Genomic DNA, 24,873 nt, shown 5'->3' on the forward strand with positions numbered 1-24,873 from the left:
ACTATAATATGAGACTGAGAGAGGATCATATTAGATAGGGGATGGATAGAGAACACCAATATCGAGTTGGCCGACATATTTGAGATGGATGATGATGATAACCCAGTAGTTGACTGGATCAGGGATAGTGGAGACAGATTGCTGGATGAGGATGGAGGTCTTCCCAATAGTCGGATTGCGAGAGGAGATGGGGGCTGATGTGGGGGACTTCATGGCCCCGGGAGGGGAGGCCACATGCAGAGCCCGCCCGTCCCTTCGTGCCACACCCTAGTGCATCCACCCAGAGTGAGGATTTGATTTTTTGGTCCGACACTGAGGATGAGGTGACTAAGGCCTCCGGCGATGACGACGATGGTGGTGATGATGACGGTGATGATGATGATGATGGAGGGGATGAGGAGGGTGTGGGACCTCGTGATCAGGATTCAACTGATCCTAGGGACAAACCACCACCACCACCAGCAGTACGTGAGAGTCAAGGGGGGCGAGGACGATCACCGAGATTCACAGGAGAGAGTCAGTTCACCCACGCGACACAGGATTCAGACCATACTGGAGCTGCATCTCGAGGCAAAAATGTTTCCTCTACATATTCGAGGAAGGGGAAGGGGAGACAGCACGGCTGGAGCACAGAGGACACGCCATCATATGGGTTCTACCGTCCATCCGATGCCGAGAGCTTGGTGGGATCTATGAGATCGATGAGCATTGATGATGTTAGAGACTCCTCCACCTCCAGAGGATCCGGATGGCATAGGCCTGCAGAGTCCTCATATGATACTGCTGTGGAGAGTATTGGTTCTACCGAGTCGACTTATGGTTATGGTCCTTATGGACCATATGGTGTCCCTCCTGGCTATCAGATTCAGGGTTAGGCCAGTCAGCCACGACTGGAGCCTTATGGTTATGGAGCAGCCTATGGAGCTTATGGTGTCCCTCCCACTGTCGATTATCGAAGTCAGCCACTGCGACCTTATCAGTATCCTTATCCTTCTCCTGAGAGCCAGGGGCAGGGTGCTCTTTCATTTGTTGAGCAGATCTTCCACACTATTCCATAGCCACAAGGCCCACCACCACCAGTTCCTTTGGAGATTCACAACTTCCCACCGTTAGGGAATCTTATGCATGTGGATGAGGCCACATACAAAGGTGTAGTTCTTGACTATGTCCAAAACTATATGGGGCGGGGGCAAACATCATGGGAGTTATATTGTCATTTGTATGGGGTGCAAACGGAAGAGGGAGACCTTGAGGCTGAATAGAATAGACTTGTAAGTAATAACATTCCAGCTTCTTCTCTGATTCATGTACTATATACTTGGAATGTTGGATGTTACATTTTCAGTAGTTTTTTAGTAAACTAGTAGTTTTATAGTGTTTATTATGCTTGAAATAGCTAATATGCAAAAATCCAAATCAATTTGAGTGCATTTGAGGCTCGAAATTGAGTTTTCAAGAATCGGGAAAAAAATATCCAGTTTCGGTCGAAATTTCGACCTTTTCCAAGGTCGAAATGTTCATTTCGATCGAATTTTTTACCTTAATCATGTCATTAGACTGATCTAGGACATAGTAGGAAGGTGTATGAGGCTTAGGGTTGACCAAAAAGATCAAAAACCCAAGCCAAGTCCCATACTTGACTTGCTGCAGACGGACAACCGTCTGGTCAGACGGACGTCTGTCTAGTTTGCTGTCAAAAAATGCAAGTCACAGTAGGCCAGACGGATGACTGTCTGAGACGGAATTCCGTCTGGTTTAACTAAAATACAACGGCTAGTTTTTAACGGCTATTTCTCAGACGGACGACCATCTGGTCAAACAAAGACCGTCTGGTCAAACAGACGACCATCTGGACTGAAAATTGGACTAAAATTATGTTTGTTTTCTATCCGTTAGGGATTGGGCTAAGGCCCTCAAAGGCCATCTATTTAAGCCCAATTCACCCCTTTTGAGAGGGTTGAACCTTATACTTGATCAACTACTCCCCAAGTAATCTCAAGCTCTCAATATACAAGAAAGCCATTGGGTTTTGCCTCTCACCCTCTCTCCAACCTTGAAGAACATACCAAGGTGTTAAAGTAAGCTTGTGGAAGTCAAGCTTAAGGTGATTGAAGGCTTTGGTGGTGCATGCATCTCATATCTTGAGCATACAACTCTCATTGCATCACACTCACACAAGAGGTAAAGTGTCACACCTCTTGTAAGGTAATATCATTCTCTTGTAAACTATTTCAATTCTAGTCTAGGTAGATTAGAATTGGTCTTTGGGTGCTCTTACCCTAGTTGGTAAACAAAGATTGTAAAGGGTTTGATTCTCTACCCATTGTATTGAAAGAGAATCATTAGTGGACGTAGACTTGTAAAGTCGAACCACTATAAATCTTGTGTTGTGATTGCTTGTCATTGTTTAAATTCATTTGAATTCTCAATTTACCTTGTATTTCCGCACAAACCAAAAAATTGGGACAATCCACTAGTTGCAACTAATTCACCCCCCTCTAGGTTTGCACCAACAGTCAAGTTATTGTCTATGACTGGGTTCCATCCAAATGCATCTCTTGTCGACAATTTGGCCATGAGATTGCCTCTTTTTCTTCTGCTATCCTGAATGCTCCATCAACATCAACTGCCAAAGAATTAATGTCGATTCCTAGTAGCCTCATCATCGACAACTTAGAAAAATGTTTGATTGATGTCTCATGCACCACCATTGCCGCTGACCAAGAAGATGTTGTTGCTGCCGCTGTTGCTCAAGACCAAGAAGGCACCGTTGCCGCCGCTGCTGCTCAAGACCTAGAAGATGCCGTTGCCACCACTGTTGCTCAAGACCCTTCACCCCCTGGTGATTTTAGTGAAAATATCTCTGCTCCAGTTAGAGAAATTTCTAGCGTTAAGCACTCAGAAGTTTCTGCTCCTTCATCATCAACAATAGCAACTTCAGCTACTGTCTTTGTTCTTCAAGCTGCTCCTTCTTCATCAACATTAACATCTTCTGGTTCTCGCTCGCCGCCGGTAGCTAGTACTTACCGAAGATGTAGAAGTAGATCAAAACTTGTGGAGAAAGTGACAACTCCTTGCACAACTCCCCAGGTTGAGAAGTCCTTTGAGGATTTCTGTCAGTTCACTGCAATCGAAGCCTTTGCTTCCTCTGTCGAAGCTCGGATTACTGTTCCTTCCATAACTACTGAAGGTTCTCCTTCCTTTATCCGGTCTCTACAGGAGTTGTTGCATCTCACCCCTGGCCTTCAAGCATCGCCCATCTTCTTCCGTGAAACCCTCACCTTTGAGATCTCTGCTACCCCCTCACTACCTAACCATTCCTCCACTTTGGTTAACGACATAAAGAAACCAATCACCGCCACTTCAATTTCCTCTCATACCCACGATCAACTTGGCTTTCCCATTTTACCCTCACTTAAGTGTTCCATATTGGGCCCTACGGCCCATGGGCGGTGGGCCTAACCTTATTAACCCCTTCACCTCTCCTCACTCTCCCCCCCCCCCGTTCTCGACCTCTTGGCCCATTCCTCTAATCCCCCCCCCTCACTCCACCTCTCACCCTTCCTCCTACAGTCCCTCTTTCTTGTCATCAGCCACTACTTGCTCTCCCAAACCTCTGGCTTGTGATTTAAACCCTACAGAGCACACTTTTGATTTTCTTATCTCCCCCCTGTGCATAATCTTGATTGTGCCGAGTGTATAAGGAGTAATCGACCTATTAAAGGGCACAACCCATTCGGTGACAACTTCTTGGTTGATCTTAAGTCCTCCAAGAGAAAGAAGGAAAAGAAAAAAATCCGCAAAATAGTTTCTTTTTTTGCCTTTGTTCGGCCCAGCTTTCTTTGGGATCTGTCCCAATTTGTAATATAGCTTTGCTAAATTTCTGCCTTGATGTTTATGCAATTGTTCTGTTCTTTTTAATGCATTTATTAATTCATCAAAAAAAAAAAAAAAGAGAGTAGATCTAAGCCACTTGTAAGAACTGGACTCTAAGGGAATCCCTCTCTAATTGTGACTCCCACCCTAACTGGGGCTCTTCAATAACTTGACAACCAAGGACTCATTCAAAAATAAAAGTAGATCTGGGATCCTACTAACCATGGTACAAATTTCAGTTTAAACCACTGAAATTTTGGTTTTTGAAAAAAAGAGACAAAACTTGGGTGGAGTCTAAAAGTACTAGGTTTTTATCAAAACTGTCAAAATTTCCGCCAAAACTGTCAAAGCTAGCAATATTTTGCAGGTTTCGACAGCTTCTGTGAAGTTTCACCCTTTGAGTTTCAACCCTCAAACCATTTGTTGGCTGAATTTTGCGACTCCAGCCTCTGTTTTACCCTAAATCAACAACTCATTTGTCAAAACTTGTTGAAACTAAAGAAGAAAATTCGACCGAAACAGGAATTTCGACCTTGGAAAAGGCCGAAACAGGAATTTCGACCTTGGAAAAGGCCGAAATTTCAGTTGAAACTAGACACTTTTTTCTGGAAATTAGAACTTCAATTTCGAGCCTTATATGGACTCAAAATGATTTGGATTCTTGCATACTACCTATTTCAAGCATAATAAACACAATGGAACTAGTATTTCGCCAAAAAAAAATTTAAAATTCATCATTCAAGTATACTAACAAATGATTGGTTCCCGACAAGTGCAAATTGTGTTGCATACAGGCATAGAATCATTAGCATACATGAATTGTTTGGTAGAATGGTTACATATACAACAAGTCAACAAAATGAAATGACCGACTAGATCATGTGATGGTGTCTCACACATATTAAGTTGAAGCTTATATCTCATATATACATAAAATAAAAATACATAATTTTAGAAAATAATTATTAAAATCAAAAAATGAAAAAATGGTAGCAAATAATACAAATATAAGTTTAACAAAACACAATCATAGATCATAGTACTAGGCTAAACATATATTAATTTCAAGGCAATACAAGATCATTTAAGGCATGAACAATACAAAAATAAAAATAGGGGAAATTCGGAACTGTTGGGTATGGCTCATGCTTCATATTCTATTGTTGCTGGAGTTTCCTTTGTAGTTGTTGTGGCTTAGGAGGTGTTTGGAGGCAAAAAATGAGCAAAAGAGGTGCTTGAAGGCAAAGGAGTCGTGGAAATTAGGTGAAATGGGATAAAAATTAATAAAAACTAAGGAAAAACAAGTTGGAATGTTGAAATGGTCGAACTTTTGATCAATATAGTCGAAATTTCGGTAGAAACCTCCGAAATGGTCGAAATTTGATACTTTTCCGAAATAATTGGACTTTCGTTTTTTTTTTTTAAAATGCAGACAATTCAACCGAAATTTCGACAATTTCGGGTCTAATTTTCTTTTATGGTCGAAACTTGGGGGAAAATGCTGGAAATTTGTCGAAACGGGAAAAAATTCATACAATGGGATATCTAAATTATGTGTATGATTCCACCTAAAGAAATACAGTGTTTCAATTCATGGATAACTTCATAGGCAAAATGTCATGGCTAGCTTTCATCCAGCACTCAGAGTATTACCACAGATAGGGGATAGATCAACCGGTTCCAAGCAGGAACTCAACATGGAACTAAAGTCTGGGAAATTGTAGTTGCTAGCTGGTCATTGTATTTTGTTGACTAGTTGTATATGTTGTCATTCTATCAAACAATTCATGTATGTTGATGATTCTATAACTGCATGCAATACAACTTGTACTTCTCGGAACCAATCATTTGTTAGTATATTTAAATGATAATTTTGTAGTGGTTTGTTTTGACAACTACTAGTTCCATTTTGTTTATTATGCTTTAAATAGTTAGGAGGCAAGAAATCAGATGAAATGGAAGCGATATAAGCCATGAAACCTTGCTTGAAAAGTACTAGGTTTTGATCAAAATTTTGGCCTACACCTAGAAATTTTGGTTTTTGGCCAGGTCAAAAATGGCCTCAAAACTGAAACTGCTATCCTTGCTACTAACATCAAATGTCCAATAAAAGGAATCGTTCTTTAACTAGGACTCCTAACCATAATAGCACTCTTTCATAACTTAACAAAGACTAACTCAAATAACAAAATAAAGACAGACTTAAGACTCCTAACAAAATCGTAAGTCAAACTAGGTTAGATTAGGGTTACCCTAAATGACCAAAATGCCCCTATGTTGGCTGAAATGAGTTGTTGGTAGGGCCGTTTGGTTCTAGTAACCTCCCTAGGCCTTCTTTGTATGGTCTTGGATCTAGTTCACATCATAAAGATTAAAGACCATACCTTTCTCACTAGTACAGTTACTATTGTCAATTCAATGAGAATATTGGCAATAGTTTCTTATAAAACTAGGTTCCACTGAATTGTGAAGCTTGATGGAACTTGTATAAGTTAAACACAAGGTTGAATGTAATTGGATTAACAAAATAACACCAAATAAGTTCAAAAATGTTATCAAGTAATTAGTTAACTCATCCAATCTTATAGAATATTAACTTTGACAATGCCTTTTGTCACATTATTTCATCATTGACATTGCCAAAGAAATTTGTTCAATGAAATGTTGAATGCTAATTAATTGTGAGAGCAAGCCCGGGGACATTATCTGTAAGCATAATTAGTACCTTGAATATTAAATCAATTAATAGGCATAGCTATAGAAGTAAATCTACTAAGGAGCTTTAATGAACATTCATAACTCAGTACTAACCTGGAGCTGGAATAGATAATCATGAGGGTAAACCACCAAGGTGAGTGAATTTTCAAAAGTGAAATTAACATTTGGAAATCCATCGTCCAAACTGTAATAATAAATGGAGATATATTAAATTTGCATAAAAGGGGAACCAAACAAAATGCAATGGAAAAAGAATAATAATTGTTAATATTTCACTTTCTATTTTAGCTTAGGTTTCCATTTTGGTTACTTTATGCTTTGATTGCTTTCTACTTTTCTTATTGCTTGGTTGACTAGTAACCTCCCTAGGATAATATCCTTTTTTTTTTTTTTGGATGAATAAAAAATTAAATTACTGAAAGCCAAAAGGAGCACATACAAAGGAGGACAATGGGGGGGGGGGGAAGCCTCAGTCAAGGAGAGGACAAGAAAGTAGCTGATAGACTCCAAGAACTAACAATCAACCTATTTCTTGGAGAATCTACAACAGGGGGTGGGGAAGAGAACGCAGTCTCGAAGAAACATCAAAATAGATGGCATTCCAAATCATATCTCGAGATTGGGATTTGGAAGACCATCTCCTCATGTTACGCTCCCACCAAATATGGTGAATAGTGGCAGCAAAGACAAGCTTACCCACAAGGTCACAAATAGTGGTACCAGCAAAATGTCTCAGGATCCATTTCCAATCTCTAGCAAAGCCCAAAGAGCGTCGCAATATGGCTAAATGGAGGAAAGGGCTAAGGTCCAGATATGGCTAGAAATAGGGCAATAGAAAAAGAGATGGTTGATGTCCTCTGAACTATTCCAACAGGAGGTGCAGTTAGGGTTGGCAGGGATGTGGCGGCTAATGAGAAAAGCTTGGGTAGGGAGGGCAAGGTTAAGGGCTCTCCAAAGGGTAAGGGCATGGCGGGGGATATGACTCTTAAACCAAACAAGGGGGGACCAAGGTATAGGGGGAGAGGGGGTTCTCAGGAGATTCCAAGCCGAGGCAATGGAAACGGAGGTAAGGTGAGGGTGGAGCCAAGTGATACGGTCATCGGAGTGGGAGAGGAGGGGGGGAGGGAGTTCCAAACCTGTGTGAGACTTGGGTGGGGGCGGGGGGACCAATAACCAAAGGAAATGAAAGAGGATAGGGGGTAAATTTTGGGATACAGATGTTGTACACGGTTCTAGGGCCAAGGAGAGTGTACAAGATACCCATCGGATGCCAAGGGTCAAGCCAAAAGGAAGTGGAGACACCAGAAGAAACTTGGACAGAAATGGCGGGAAGAGCGTGCTCCCTAAGGAGCAGGAGCTTTCTCCAAATCCAGGAGGGGTTAGGGGAAGCGAGACAATCCAAATTGAGTCATTCTTGAGGAGGTAGGAATAGACCAGGAAACCCATATGCTTGGAGGCGATCTTCCAAATGAGTTTCATGAGACAAGCCATATTCATATCAGATAATATCCTTTTTAGTAGATTTGGGAGATTCTATGCAATATGTAATTTTCTTTTTTGTTACTCAGTTTAGGAAACTTTCCTAAACTAAAACTTGATTTTAAATTATAAATAAAGTACCAGGGGAGAGCCAAAGGATAAAGGATGCATGCAAGCTCTTTCCCCCCTTCTCTTCTTTTTTTTTCTTCTTCTTCAGTCTTCTCCTATTCTTCTTCCTCTGTCTAGATTTCTTTTCAGTCCCTAGGCAGATTATGGGTGCTGAAATTGTAACAATAATAATAAACAAATGTGTTCTTGTTCCTTCAGCATGACATAACTGTAGAGAAGTTGGATGACAAAGCAAGTATTCAACATTGCAACTACATATCCAAATATAGCAATCAAGGATAAGATTGCAGTGAAAAGACAACAGAACTTTCACTCAAAGAAGGGAAGATAACTCTTATTATGTCTTCTCTCTCCAGCATTGTGACATCTAAGAAGCCCTTATTCTTGAATCCACATTTTTTTCTTTGAGGGCAATAATGATAGAATTCAGTTTTGAGAAGAAATATTAGGCCCCTGCTATTCTTTCAAGTAGTACCCTAAATTTAAAGACTTGTCCCCAGGAAATACTAGACTCTCCCAAGTTGGCTGGGAAGAATAACTAAAATCTCCTTACCCAGCTGAAATTAAACAGGAAAAAAAAAAAAAACCCTAAACATGGGCTTATATTAGCCCACTGTTGTGCTGCAGGACAGAGCCTACAGTTTGTCTTGCAAGTTGCCTTCCAATTGGTGTAGGTCTTGAGACCTGCATCACATATGGATATGGTCAATAATCTAATTCTTGCTTTTTGAAGCTAGGCATGAATAACTTTTTATCACAGGGACCTCTTTTACCATTTAGGACAGTAAATGTCAATGTTTATCCAGGAAAAAAACTTTTCTTGTAGTTTTATTTTCTCTAGATTTTTCATTTTTGTTGGTTATTCTTTGATGGATAACATCAAACTTTAACGTATATTAATAACACAGTTGTCATGGTGACTAGCTTACCCAAGATGTTAAAGGTGCTTTAGGAGACACAGCTCCACCTAGGTGTCCAAGGCATCAGTACACGGCTGTACATAATGTAGCAACAGTAATTTTTTCTAACTTTAATTGTATGCATTATAGAAGCCATATCAATTCAATATGACATAATTATGTTAGTAATTGTTGAGGAAATGCCATGTCAGCATTCCCACCTCAACCTCCAATGGTTTTGATGATAACAAACACAAGGTACTAATGTATGCATTGAGTTGTGTATGCTTAGAATCAAGCCAAGTGCAATGGAACAAGCCCATCTCAAAAGGGTATGTCCAAGCCCAAGTTAAAGCAAAGACCAAGTCAAAGTGGAACTGAAGACTAAGTCAAGTTAAGCATGAAGAATGGAGTACAAGAAGACTCAAGAGGAAGAATGAAGATCAAATAAAGCTCAAAATGAGGACTTAGTATATTTAGGACCTAGGACACATATTATGCACACATGAATATAATTGCACTCATTTTTAATGAAATCACATGCATCATGTCATTAAAATGACCTAGGACATGTTAGGTAGGATCAATTAGGACTTAGGGTTGGTTAGGAGGACCAAAAACCCCCCAAAAAGTCAAATATGCACTACAGAAAAAGCTAGCCATTTGAGCTCAAACGGTGAGCCATTCTGCTCAAAAACCCAATTTTTGCATTTTGTCCAAAAATGACCCAACAGCCATATTAACGGCTATATTCCCAAACAGCTTGCCGTTTAAGACACTAGTTTTCTATCTGTTAGGACATGGAAATTGGCACTTTTTAGGTTTTTATTTAAGCCAAATCAACACCATTTGAAAGCCTCCACCTTACACATCGAAGACATATATTATACTCACTCTCAAGCTCTCAAATTCTCAAAACCTACTTGGTTTCTTGCCTCTCACCCTCACTCATCCCTTGAGGTACTTTCCAAGAAAGTTAAGCAAGCTCATAGGAGTAAGGTTGTGGTGATAGAAGGTTGTTGGAAGGCCATTGGTGTTGCAAATCATTCATCTTGTGCATTCACTTTATTTGCATCACTCTCACACAAGGCGTAAAGTATCACGCCCGTTGTTAAGTACTATTGTTGTTGAAGTATATGTAAATTTGGGAGTTTTACTGTTCACGTGAACAGTGTTTTTAATGTTCACGTGAACAGTAAAAACAGCTTTTACTGTTCACGTGAACAGTATTATGCTATTGTTTTTATTATATTTTCTATTTCTAATGTGGAAGTCTTGCTACATAAGTTTTGGGAGTTTTTAGAAAGTATAGTTTCTATTTTGGTGGTAGTTTCTATTTTCAGAACTTTCTATTTTAGGAGTTGGGAAGTTACTAAAGCTATAATATTTTGTTTCCTTTTTCTAGAGGACAATTACTTGTCTCTCAAGTTGTATTAGATTCATTAGAAGCTATAAATAAAAGTGCTCTGTGATTCTAGACTCTTAAGCAAGAATCACAAGCCTCTTCTACTAGTTCTTCATCTCTCTTTTCTTCTTCTTCTCTCTTTTCTTTGTTCAAGTTCAGCTGTTGTTTTGATTATTTAATGCTTGTTTTCTAACATGGCATCAGAGCAAGTTTAATCAACCTAGGGACTGTTTTCTCTCTCTTGGCTGCCCAGTTTTTTTTTCCTTTTTCTTATCTAAGGTAGCCCCAACCTTCGCTGCAGTAATTGTGCATGGCTGTCCTTCTTCTTTAACTTTTGAAGCACCAAGTATCTATGTATTAATACTACAAAAAGGCCCTAAGCTTTCTGGCGCTATGTCTACCTATTTGATTCAATTGAGGCTGTCACTACCCTTTTTTTGTGTGCAAATCTGAAGTTCAATCTGCACTATACTGATGTCTTGGGATTCCTCTTGATTCTTGCAAAGATATGCCCATAATTCGGATTGCAAGACCTAAGTAGTGTCTTCCATTGTTTGTGCTATAAGTTTAGTTGCAAGTCGTATACTAGTACCCCTGTTTCATTGAATTTCTCTCTTCTGAAAAATTCTGCTGCTACCTTATTGCTTTATTACTGCTTCCGTTGTTTATTTCAGAATCAAGTTTAGCCTTCTTTTTATCTAAAACTTCTACAAAGACCTAGAGGACTACTTTTCCTTCATATCAAGATCTTTTAGAGTTTTAAATCTAGCAGAAGGTTGTTGCTATGGTCCGAGATCTTATATTATTTGCTACTGTAACTACTGTTATTGCACTTCTAAGTGGATTGCATATATATACATATATATATATATATATATATATATATATATAGAGAGAGAGAGAGAGAGAGAGAGATATATATACATATACATATATACATATACATATACATATATACATATACATATACATATACATATATACATATATATATACATATACATATATACATACATGTATACATATACATATATACATATATATATACATATACATATAAATATATATATGTATATATAAATATATATATATATATATATATATAAATATAAATATATATATTCCTGATCTAATTTGCTCATGCCTAAGGTTTAGCGGTGGTCCAGAATATTTTTTTTCCCCCCTTGGTGAACAAGACTTTGTCCTGTGAGACAATTTTTTGCTGCTTGATCAGCTTTATTGGTGAATAATACACTGCTTTGTGGCTGCTACTTTTCCTTCTTGGGTTTCTTTTGTGCTCATACTTTTAAGATGCTTGTCACTGGTCATCATTAATTGTCCACGTGTAATGCTACACGTGAGGGGGAGAATGGTACCTTATTCTATATCTACTCAAGATGTGCTAATGGATATTATTAGTGAAGATCTTTGCCCTCAACTTATGGCATTCTACAACAATACCATTACCTATCTTTACCTATATTGTCCTTTTACCTACCTACTTGATCTGTAGTTACCCATATTGTTTTCTACCTTACCTACTTGGTCCACAGTAACCCATACTGTCTTTTACCTTACCTACTTGGTCCGCAGTAACCCATACTGTCTTTTACCTTACCTACTTGGTCCGCAGTATCCCATACTGTTTTTTACCTTACCTACTTGGTTCGCAGTAACCCATACTGTCCTTTACCTTACCTACTTGGTCACAGTAACTCATACTGTTTTTTACCTTACCTACTTGGTTCGCAGTAACCCATATTGTCCTTTACCTTACCTACTTGGTCACAGTAACTCATATTGTCATTTACCTACTTACTTGGTCTGTAGTATCCCATACTACGTTACCAATTTGGTCCACAGTAATCAATATTGTCTTTTACCTACCCATACTTTACCTGTTACTCGCCTTCTTGTGAAGCATTTATATGGACATTGGAGTTGCAATTTTGAAGATTTAGTGTGGATATTTCTCCCTGCTACCGGCATTACGTGGATAATGTCTTTTGCCTACCTACTACTTGCGTTCTTGTGAAGCATTTATATGGATTTTGGAGTTACAATTTTGAAGATTTAGTGTGGATATTTCTCCCTACTACAGGCATTATATGGATAGTGTCTTTGATTCTACTATACTTATGGACTTTGTTCGTCTTCAACATTGTCGAATGTTCTCAATATTGGATGGTTCTATTGCAATGAAGAATTAAAGTTTTTTTTAAGTCGGTGTTGATTATCTGCTGGGTGAAGTTTTCTCTGTGTTTATCGACATCTGCCATTGCTACATAATTCAAGATTGGTGCTACTTTTCAAGTTTATTCTTATTGTGCAAGCTGAAGTTTTCTTTGTGTACACTCTAGCTTGAGGGGGAGTGTTGAAGTATATGTAAATTTGGGAGTTTTACGTTCACGTTATTGTTCACGTGAACAGTAAAAACAGCTTTTACTGTTCACGTTACTGTTCACGTGAACAGTATTATGCTATTGTTTTTATTATATTTTCTATTTCTAATGTGGAAGTCTTGCTACATAAGTTTTGGGAGTTTTTAGAAAGTATAGTTTCTATTTTGGTGGTAGTTTCTATTTTCAGAACTTTCTATTTTAGGAGTTAGGAAGTTACTAAAGCTGTAATATTTTGTTTCCTTTATCTAGAGGACAATTACTTGTCTCTCAAGTTGTATTAGATTCATTAGAAGCTATAAATAAAAGTGCTCTGTGATTCTAGACTCTTAAGCAAGAATCACAAGCCTCTTCTACTAGTTCTTCATCTCTCTTTTCTTCTTCTTCTCTCTTTTCTTTGTTCAAGTTCAGCTGTTGTTTTGATTATTTAATGCTTGTTTTCTAACAATTGCAATTGATTGTTTTTAATTCTAAATCTAGGTAGATTAGATTGGTTTAGGGTGCTCTTGCCCGTAAACAAAAATTGTAAGGGTGCTCTTGCCTGTGAACAAAGATTGTAGAAAGAGTGTTCTTGCCTAGGTAACAAAGATTATAGAAAGGTGCTCTTGCCCTATTGAACATGGATTGTAAGGATATGATTCTCTACCCACCCTATTGAAAAAGAATCACCAGTGGAATCTCTCTTGTGCCCAAGAGAGGAGTGGATGTAAACTTGTAAAGTCACACCACTATAAAATCCTTGTGTTGTGGTTTGTTGTGCTTGCAAATTTGCCTAAGTTTAATTTTGTTAGAATATCACCTTCTATTCTACCTTATGTTTCTATTTTGGTTACTATCTATTTTAGCTACTTTCTATTTTTCTTATTGCTTAGTTGACAAGTAATCTCCCTAAGATAGTGTCCTTTTTAGTAGACTTAGGAGATTCTACGCAATATGTAACTTTTCTTTTTACTATAACTCAATTTAGGAAACTTTCCTAAACTAAGACTTGATTTTACATTATAAATAAAATATCAGGGGAGAGCCAAAAGATAAATACAGGCTCTCTCCCTCTTCTCTTCTTCTCCTTCTTCTTCTATAGTCTTCTTCTATTCTTCTTTTTCTTTATGAATTTCTTTTCAGTCCCTAGGCTGATTAAACGTGCTGAAATTCTAACATAGTATCAAAGCGGGCTTAATCAGCCTAGGGACTGCTTGTTCTCTGTCAATTTTGACCAATTTTCTCTATTTTTCTTTTGTACCTAGTGCACAACCACCCCTTGCTGCATTAATGATATATTAGATCTTTCCTCACAATTCATTAAGTGATCTATGAACCTACTTCATTGAGTCTTTATGGTCTAGAAAATTATTTTTTTCTGTTGGTGCCTTATCGAATTCTACTGCAAGATATACAATTGCTGCCCTGATTTATTGAATTTTTCACGGTATTGAATTTTTCTACCATGAAAAAATTGCCTTCCTATTGCTTCTATTACTGGTTTCAAGTAATTGCAGCTGGTTTTTTCATCAAAACGGGTTTAATCAGCCTAGCGACTGCTTCTTCTCTCTTGACTACTCAGGTTTTCGCTTTTTTTCTTTTCTTACTTGGTTCACAGCCACCTATAGCTGCCATAATTCATGTGCGTAACTTCTCCAATGACACATCATGGTGAGAGATCTCGCGAGATATCTCGTTTTTTCAGCTTGGCAAGATGAGATGGAGGGCGAGAGCAGCGAGTTGGGATATCTCGCTCAAGATCTCGCCATATCTCACCATATCTCGCTATATCTCGTCATATCTCACCCTGAATCTCGCTGGAACTCTCAATTTTCACATTTTTTGTGGATTTTGGCTGAATTTTCACTTACAACTACTCTTAGCACATCTACAACAAGGAAAATCAATCATTCTTTACTTGTCTTATGAATTTATGATTTAATGACTTATATAGAACTTCTAATAGTTGTATAATTATTTTATTCTTGAAAATTGAGATTTTGATACTCATATGGATGGAATTTTGATAACATTTAAGTTAGTTGATGCATTTGATATACTTGCTTTTCATTTATATGCCTTAAAGGTTCTATATTACATGTTGTAATGTTAGCATTCCCTAATCCTACTACATTTCGGTTTCACAATATGGGTAGACTTAGAAATCATACATAGGATTGTTTCTAACAAATCCAAGGCCACCAACGTGTTCAAAAGGCCTTAAATAAGCTAAATACCAAGCTTCAACCCAATTGGGACCGTAAAACCCACCAAGATGGACCATCGAGTTGACGCCAAAAAGTTGTATATCTCGACCGAGATCTCAACGAGATGGTCGAGATCTCTCTTTTTCAAGGTGGCGAGATCTCGAGAGAGAGAGCGAGATCTTCTACCATGCGACACATATGAAGTCATCTACCATTCCAACTGTTGGAGACCAGGGTGATATGTTTTCTTATTGAATGAGATATGAATCTGTGCATGAAAATCTCAGGGTTTTTTTATCGATCTGCTCTCCCCCCCCCCCCGGTGTAGGTTATGATGGATATGCTGCCCCCTCATTCTGCAATCGATGTTTTTGCTCTTAAAACTTTTGAGGGATTATCGTATATACCTAAAAAAGGAACCCCGATCACAATCTAGGAAGTTTCTGGTGGTTTGGTTACCGCATCCTATTGCCCTCTTTTCTTCTGGCGGAGACGGTTTTGCTGGGGTTTCCTAGTTCAGCTTCCGGTTCATGACTTCTGAAATCCTATTATTTTCTTGTTTATTAAAATATTGAGAACATATTGTCGGTTATTGCAAGACCAAAGTACTGCTGCCTCCTCCCCTTGTTTTTGGTAACTAAGGTTGAATGTCCCCTTCTATTTTTATATTTTCCTACAAAAACCTCTGCTTTGTTTTTTTTTTTTTGGGTTGAAGATTATCACATTACTTACCTGCTTTATTTGATTTTAGCTTCTCTTTACTCAATTACCATAAATTCTCTTCCTTTATTCCATCTTCCTCATGTCCCATGATATTCTTTCATCTTATTGGATTTCCTTATTTATAATTACTTCCAATCTTATGACTTGGTCATTGCTTAAGTCATGCTACTTGCCTATATATATATATATATATATATAGAGAGAGAGAGAGAGAGAGAGAGAGAATTACAAAACTGCCATTAGGTATTTTGCAAGGTGGATCCCTCTATGTGGTCAGAATTTACAGAATTGCAATTGGGCTTATATGTTAACCATTTTATTTGGTGGACTCCTATTACATCAGCTTGAAAATCCAATTTTTTGAAGATAGACATTTTTCTGGCCTTTCTTTCTATCGGTGCATTAGTAATTATTAGAATCAAGTCAAAGAGCTATTTTTGTTCTTATTTTCTCTAGTCCACGTGCATGGTGGGAGATCTCGCGAGATATCTCGTTTTTTCACCTTGGCGAGACGAGATGGAGGTCGAGATCTACGAGTTGGGATATCTCGCTCGAGATCTCGCCATATCTCGCCCTGGATCTCGCTGGAACTCTCAATTTTTGCCTCTTTTTTTTGTAGATTTTGGCTGAATTTTCACTTACAACTACTCTTAGCACATCTACAACAAGGAAGATCAATCATTCTCTACTTGTCTTATGAATTTATGATTTAATGACTTATATAGAACTTCTAATGGTTGTATAATTATTTTATTCTTGAAAATTGAGATTGTGATACTCATATGGATGGAATTTTGATAAAATTTAAGTTAGTTGATGCATTTGATATACTTGCTTTTTATTTATATGCTTTAAAGGTTCTATATTACATGTTGTATAACATTGCATTCCCTAATCCTACTATATTTCGGTTTCACACTATGGGTATACTTAGAAATCATACATAGGGGTTTTTCTGACAAATCCAAGGCCACCAACGTGTTCAAAAAGCCTTAAATAAGCTAAATACCAAGTTTCAACCCAATTGGGACCCTAAAACCCACCGAGATGGGCCACCGAGTTGACACCAAAAAATTATATATCTCGACCGAGATCTCACCGAGATGATCGAGATCTCTCTTTTTCAAGGTGGTGAAATCTCTCAAGAGAGCGAGATCTGCTACACATGAAGGAGGAGATTGGAGACTCTTTCTATATCTACTTAGGATTTGTTGAAGAATATTACTGGTGAAGATCTTTATCATCCTAAGATGGTATTCTATGACAATACTTACATATTTGGTCTGTAGTAACCCATACTACCTTTCACCCACCTACCTGGTCAGCAATAACCTATGTTGTCTTTCATCTATCTACTTGGTTTGTAGTTACCCATACTACCTTTTACCTACCTACTTAGTCTGCAATAACTTATATTGTCTTTTGACTACCTACTTGATCTGCAGTAATCCATACTGCCTTTTACCAACCTACTTGGTCTACAATAACCTGTATTGTTTGTTGCTTACTTACCTTATTGTGAAGAGCTGATATACAACGATGGACTTGCACTTTTTACCCATTTGTGTGGACATTGGAGCTACAATTTGTATCTAACAGTGTGGAGATTCCTCCCTACAACTTGAATTATTATAGTGCCTTTGATGCTATTATACTCATGGATTTTGTTCATCTTCAATATTGCCCATTGTTCTCATTGTTGGATGGTTCATTTGACATGAAAATTGTTTACTTAAGTTGCTATTGATTATCTCCAGGGCGAAGTACAATCGGCGTCTATTACTGCCACATATGCTCAAGTGTAATAAATTCCTTGATATGTTCTTGTAATTCCAAGCTGGAGCCTTTGATATGTATACTCCAACTTGAGGGGGAGTGTTAGAATATCACTTTCTAATTTACCATAGGTTTCTATTTTGGTTACTTCCTATTTTCTTATTGCTTGTCTGACAACTAATCTCCCTAGGAAAGTGTCATTTTTATTAGAATCTATTTGATACGTATACTCCAACTTGAGGGGGAGTGTTAGAATATCACTTTCTATTTTACCATCGGTTTGTATTTTGGTTACTTTCTATTTTGGTTACTTCCTATTTTTCTTATTGCTTGTTTGACAACTAATCTCCCTAGGAAAGTGTCATTTTTATTAGATTTGATAGATTTTATGCAATATGTAATTTTATTTTTTGCTATAACTCAATTTAGGAAACTCTCCTAAACTAAGACTGGAGAGCCACAAGATACATACAAGCTCTCTCCCTCTATGTTTATTAGCCCCAAATTAGGCTGTACACAAAAAATAAAACCCAAAAACCACCTAATACTCACTGAAACATGCAACCCCTAGCTTTAAATCAAATGATGCAGAACCAACTTCCTATCATGCTATTTAAAAAACACAAAACTTGCTATATAGATATTCTGCTGGCTGCTAGAACTACCTGTCAGAATACTGGAAGCATGTGAACTGATCCTCAGCTTGAAGTGTCAAATTGGGCTGTTGAGACAATATCTAATGCAAAAATGAAAAACAAGTGAAAATATGAGCACACAAACATACAAGAATATTGTTGAACTGAACAAACTCTACACAAATTATCACAAACCTCATTCATCATAGGCTCATAAATCTCGCTTGCAAGATAAGCCAAGGTTGTGCCACTGTCAATTATAGTTCCTTTCTGGTTCCCGGTATCAAATATGTCAGTGGGAAGTTGGAGAACTTTACCACCAACCTCAACTGACTTCATGATAACATTGTAGTGCTGCCTGTCATAAAAAGGGGAAAAACCAATGAATTCACAAAACCGTACGATAATCTAACAATAAAAAGGACGAAAAATCAAAAGAGGTACAATCCCCTTTTTCTTCATAAGGTTCTCGGAAGCTGCCTATTATGTACTGATTCTCCCTATTGGAAACTTATTGATCAAACAATAAAAAATAAAAAAGGAATAATCCTGCTGGTACAGATGAGTGAGACAGACATGCATCTCAAAGAAGAGCAACAGCTGACCGCAATACCTGTCTATGAATCTAGTTTATTATGGATGGGTAATTTACAATGCAAGAAAGATCCTTCTCAGGATTGTCACCATGGTAGATGATCTCACTCTCGAGCGAGATCTCGCCACCTTGAAAAACCCAGATCTCGACCATCTCGGTGAGATCTCGGTCGAGATATACAATTTTTTTGCGTCAACTCAGTGGCCCATCTCGGTGCGTTTTAAGGTCCCAATTGGGTTGAAACTTGGTATTAGCCTATGTAAGGCCTTTGAATACATTGGTGGCCTTGGATTTGTCAGAAAACAACCCCAAGTATGATTTTTAAGTCTACCCTAAGTGTGAAACCGAAATGTTGTAGGATTAGGGAATGCAAACTTATACAACATATAATATAGAACCTTTAAGGCATATAAATGAAAAGCAAGTGTATCAAATGCATCAAGTAACCTAAATGTTATCGAAATTCCATCATAAGAGTATCACAATCTCAATTTTCAAGAATAGAATAATAAAATTATACAACCATTAGAAGTACTATATAAGTCATTAAATCATAAGTTCATAAGACAAGTAGAAAATGATTGATCTTCCTTCGATGTTGTAGATGTGTTAAGAGTAGTTGCAAGTGAAAATCCAATCGAAATCCACAAAAAAAAGGCAAAAATTGAGAGTTCCAGCGAGATTCAGGGTGAAATATAGTGAGATATGGCAAGATATGGTGAGATATGGCGAGATCTCAAGCGAGATATCCCAACTCTCTGCTCTTGACCTCCATCTCGTCTCACCTACTTGAAAAAATGAGATATCTCGCGAGATCTCGCCAAGATCTCCCACCATGATTGTCACTAGCTTTTTATCTCTTTTATTTTTTATTTCTTTTGGTTTTTTTGGGGGCGAGGGGGGGGGAGGAAGGTGTGGTTGTGATAGAAGCTATCGAGTTCAATTGGGGATCAGAAAGACTTGTGAGTAATATCTACCTCATTTCTAGGGAAGTATGTTAAGAGATCAGCTTTATTAGACCTTAAAAGGCAGCCCATTAATGGTATATGGTGTTAGGCATAGTTATCAAGGTGTCACCAAGCTGCCAGGTGCCTTGGTCGCATGTTTGGGGTCCCCTTGTAGCCAAACCCCTCCAACATCCTAGGTTGCCTAGACACTGTGGCAAACATAGACTCAGGGGTTGTCTATTTTTGGGTTTGTTAATGTAATAAACCTTTTCTATAAGCCCACATACTGAGGTCAGTCAAGGAGACTTATTTTTTCAATGAATACAATCAAGTTTGAGACAGTAGTTCTCAAGATAATTGGAGAAACCTGGTATATTACGAATTCCAAGTTGACTCTCAGGTAGGATTTCTATTGCTTTTCTTTTTTTCTTCCCTTTCTTATTTTTATTTTCTTTTTCTTTTAGTTTCAGGTTTAAAGTCATGTTCAGAATAGGAATTCAGGGGTCCATTTTACTCTATAAAAAGAAACAAACTCCAGCATTGGAACCAACGGTTGTTTAGATTAATTAATAGAGATGTCTGGTTGCTGGAAGCCTGGAACCAAATAACTCAAGTAGAGCTTCAATGATGATTTATGAGTATCTCAAAAGTAGAAAAAAAGCGTAAAGATAGGCCAAAACAGGTTTCAAAAGTGACGTCAGGGTCCCAGAAAATAACTTGCGTGGAGACAAACACAAGTCTGAATTCATTTCCTTTTTTATTCAAATCTGCAGCTGTCAAATAGGAACTGATGCTGGCCAGCAGGATCAGGTAAAAAGATTCCCCCTCCCCCACCCCACCCCCCCAGAAGAAAAGATCAATTGCAAGTGAAGAAGATATCAATATTGTAGAAGGGAAGAACCAAATGCCAATAAATAAATAAATAAATAAAACTGGACAGCTACAGTTCAATCAGAAAACATCCTAAAATGAGGCAAAGTGAAGAGCAGCAACTAGATCATGAAGATATCACCTCATAGTGCTTCTCTTATGTGAGAAATGGAACAGAGAGAGACAGAGAAGTTGAAAGAAAGCTGGGAAGAAAAGTTTGAGATAACAAATTTGTGGACCATTAGAAACCAGCACAGGAAAAAATCCAGCCAAACCCTTTTTGAACAGTATGCTAGGGTGTTCCCCCAACAAAAGAAGCAACGCGCTAAACTGTGGACAGGGTTTAGTGATAAATGGGCGGGGTTAGCTAGGGCATCTCCCATAAGCGACATCCAGCATCGACGCCTTTATGTGGTGATAAGTAGGTTAGGGTTCTCACGTCGTGGATGAGAGTAGGTAAAGAAGCTATCCTAGAAATGTAGGAGCAAATTAGCATCTTGGAACATAGGATCTTTAACAAGAGCGAGCTTAGAAATAGATGTAATGAGGAAAAAAATGACTAATATAGCTTGCATTCAAGAGACTAGATGGAAGGGTACAACAGCTAGAGAGTTCGATGACTTTAAACTTTGGTACACTAGGGATAAACGTTATAACAATGGGGTAGGCATAATAGTGGATAATGATTCAAAGAACAATGTAGTGGGTGTTAAAAGATCAGGTGACATGATTATGGCTATCAAGCTTGTAATGGAGAACATTAATATAATTAGTGCGTATGCACCTCAAGTATGACTGGATTAAGCTTGTAATGGAGAACATTAATATAATTAGTGCATATGCACCTCAAGTATAACTGGATTAAAGTCTGAAGTTAGAAATTTGGGGAAATATAGAAGGATTAGTGCAAGGATTCATTAAGGAGAAAAGACAATCATAGGAGGTGATCCAAATAAACATATTGGGAAAGATCAAAAAGGCTTGAAAGTGTACATGGAGGATATTGTTTTGGACAGAGGAATGATGAAGGGGTCTCAATTTTTAGATATTGTTATTACATTTGATTTATCTATCTTAAATACTTACTTCAAAAATAGAAATGAACACTTAGTAACCTTTAAAAGTGGACATTGTAGAAGCCAAAATAGACTTCTTCCTAACTAGAAGGTCAGATAGATTGTGTGCAAGGATTGTAAGGTGATAACAGGGGAAAGCTTAACCACCCAACATAGACTAGTGGTCTTACATGTGTTCCTCACTCCTCAAACTCATAAAAAGTGTGTGGTTAACTATCCTAGGATAAGATGTTGGAACTTAAAACGAGATTGCTTGAAATCTTTCACTGATGAAGTAGTCAAACAAGGAAAGTGGGAATTCGAGGGAGATATTAATATGATATGGAATGGCTATGTGTATTAGGAAGGTGGTTGAAGATGCCATAGGTGAATCAAACGAAAGTACCATTCTAGTAGAGAGACTTGGTGGTAGGATGGTGAGGTTTAAGCAACAATTAAGAATAAGAAAGCTACCACTAAAACATGGCAAAGGACTAAGGATGCAGAGGAACTGCAAAGGTATAAGTTGGTTAGACATGAACCTAAGAAAATTAGGGGGAAAACAAGGGAGAAGTATGAAGATTTATATATAAGGTAGGCACACAAGAAAGGGCAAAAACTATTTTAAGACGGCTAAAATAAGGGATATGAAGAGTAGAGATCTAGACCACGTTAGATATATTAAAAGTGAAGATGGTAAAGTACTAGTATGTGACGAGGACATCTAGAAGAGATGGGAAGTCTATGTCTCTCTCCTACTAAACGAACATACTTCAGGTATATATGATTTGGTTGATGTGTGCACCGATTTTCAAACATATATACGAAGAATTTTTATGTTTGAAGTATTAGACGCTTTAAGGAGGACAAAAGAAAACAAAGCACAAATTCCTAATGAAAACCCAATAGAAGGAAGAGATCAGGTTCATATGAGCTAGCTTGGCTAACCAATAGTATAACTACAAGAAAAAACTAGGTGAATGGAGAAAGAAGCATTATGGTCCCAATTTAATAAAATAAAGGAGATATTCAAAGCTGTAATAACTATAAAGGCATCAAATTAAAGAGTCATATTATGAGACTCTTGGAAAGAGTAATTGAAACCCATTTAAGACAATAAACCACTACTACAGAGAACCAATTTGGTTACATGCTGGTAAGATCTATAATGGAAGCTATTAACGTATTAGGAGATTTATGGAAAGATATAGAGAGTATGGGGAATATCTTCATATGGTCTTTATTGACCTAGAAAAAGTTTATGATAGAGTCCCTAAAGCATCATTTGGCAAGTACTCAAGAAAAGAAATGTTGCAAGTAAATGAGTGGACATAATTAAAGGTATGTATGATGGTTTAGTGATAAGTGTAAGAATGATGGGGGGACAAGGCGTCAATAACAATTGGGCTACAAGCCAACATCAAGGATCAGCTTTAAGTCCATATTTATTTACATTTATAACAGATGATTTAACAAAGACAATCAAGTTGAGGTTTCTTGGTGTATGCTTTTTGCTGATGATGTTTTTGATAGATGAGAAACAAATGGGTATTATATACCAAATCAAAATCAAGGAGAGCAACTTTGGAATCAATAGGCTTTAAACTAAGTAGAACAAAGACAGAATAGCTAGAGTGTAACTTTAGTCATGATCGGAAAGATAATGAGATGGTGAAACTTAATGAGAAGAAGATTCCACAAAGCAATTATTTTTAAGTACCTTGGCTCAATCATAAATAAAAAAGGTGATATAAATGATGATGCTTCCCAAAAAATTAAAATAGGATGGAAGAAGGGGAACGGGTGCGTCCGGTTCTTGTATGATCAACATATTCCTTTAAAGCTTAAAGGAAAATTCTATACAACTATTGTACGACCAGCTACGACATATGGTGCAGAGTGTTGGGCTGTTAAGAAGCATTGTATAAATAAACTCAGTGTAGCAAAAATAAGGATGCTGAGATGGATGAGTGGCAAAACTCGAGAGGATAAGATAAGGAATATTAATATTAGAGTTGGTCTAGGAGTAGTTTTAGTAAATGATAAGTTATGAGAAAAGTTAATTGAGGTGACACAGCCACGTTCATTAGAGGGCTTTAAATGCCCCTGTACGGAGAAGCGGTTTAATCCAAATTGAAGGAATTAGAAGAACTAGGGGCAGACCTAAGATAACCTCAAGAAAAGTGATGAGAAAGGATACACATATCTTAGGCCTTCTATCTAGTATGGCCTCAACCAGAGCTATTTGGAAGGCAAGAATCCATGTAGCTGATCACATTTAGTTGGGACAAAGGCTTATTGGTTGATGTTGTTGTTGTGATTTGTACTTGGATCAAAGTTTTGGCTCTGATGCCACATTAATAGCCAGTAGGTGTTAATGCCCGAGTCTGTAATGAAATCATCATGCCTCTTTATTTACAAAACAGAAAAAGGAAATTCCCCAAGTTGATTCTAACATGACTTGAGCTACATAGGGAAGTGGCTCCTAAACTGAACCAGTTCAGCCAATGGTTCAAATTAAATGACTTTAGTAGCCTCTCACCTCTTATTCAAGTTTTCAGTAGGCTGGACTTGGACACTGTTTTTAGTCTTTTCAGCTTGTAGTAAGTTCAAGTTACCTAATATGTAAAGAATGGCTTTGGCCTTTTCTTTTCAGAGTAGGAGTTTATTTTTGTGTCCTATAAACGGTTGATAAGGGGGGGTAACTATAACTGTTGATATTAATAGAATCTTTTTCTGCTCTTCTTCTCCATTGAAGATTTATGTCATGTTTGATCTAGGCTGGCAGGCTTGGTGCTTGATCCAATTGACCGTCAGTGTCAAGCCTGGTTAGTTCATGCAAGCTCTTTTTATGTTCAAGTTATGGTTTTTCTCCAGGGAACTTCATTGAATCAAGCTTCAGTCTAAGTATTTCTTGAACAGCAGTGAGTTTGAATCATCCCAAACCCCAGACTTTCTTCTTCTAGTCCTCCAGACACCCAAACCCTAGACCCTCCCCCCCCCCCCCCAAAAAAAAAATAAATAAATAAATAAATAAATAAATAAATATATATATATATATATATATATATATATATATATATATATATATATATATATATATATATATATATATATATAGTTTCTTTATCTTTCTGTGATACCTTGACCCAAGTAGCAGCACCCTTTGACCAAGACCAAA

At 37.6% G+C, this 24,873-nt stretch overlaps 1 protein-coding gene across 1 annotated transcript in view; it reads right to left on the reverse strand.

The window, feature by feature from the left end:
• LOC149010202 (aspartic proteinase 36-like) overlaps positions 1 to 24,873 on the reverse strand; it is a 66,263-nt gene that overhangs the window by 27,478 nt on the left and 13,912 nt on the right. The window contains exons 5-7 of the mRNA XM_089160354.1: positions 18,421 to 18,583; positions 18,256 to 18,326; positions 6,688 to 6,778 (exon numbers count right to left, since the gene is read on the reverse strand). Coding sequence (XP_089016480.1) covers positions 6,688 to 6,778; positions 18,256 to 18,326; positions 18,421 to 18,583 — 325 coding nt within the window. The remainder of the gene's footprint in view (positions 1 to 6,687; positions 6,779 to 18,255; positions 18,327 to 18,420; positions 18,584 to 24,873) is intronic.

The sequence above is a fragment of the Hakea prostrata genome, chromosome 7, assembly GCF_041222555.1.
Source record: "Hakea prostrata isolate BN-2017 chromosome 7, UWA_Hpros_2, whole genome shotgun sequence".
NCBI classification, from domain to species: Eukaryota; Viridiplantae; Streptophyta; class Magnoliopsida; order Proteales; family Proteaceae; genus Hakea; species Hakea prostrata.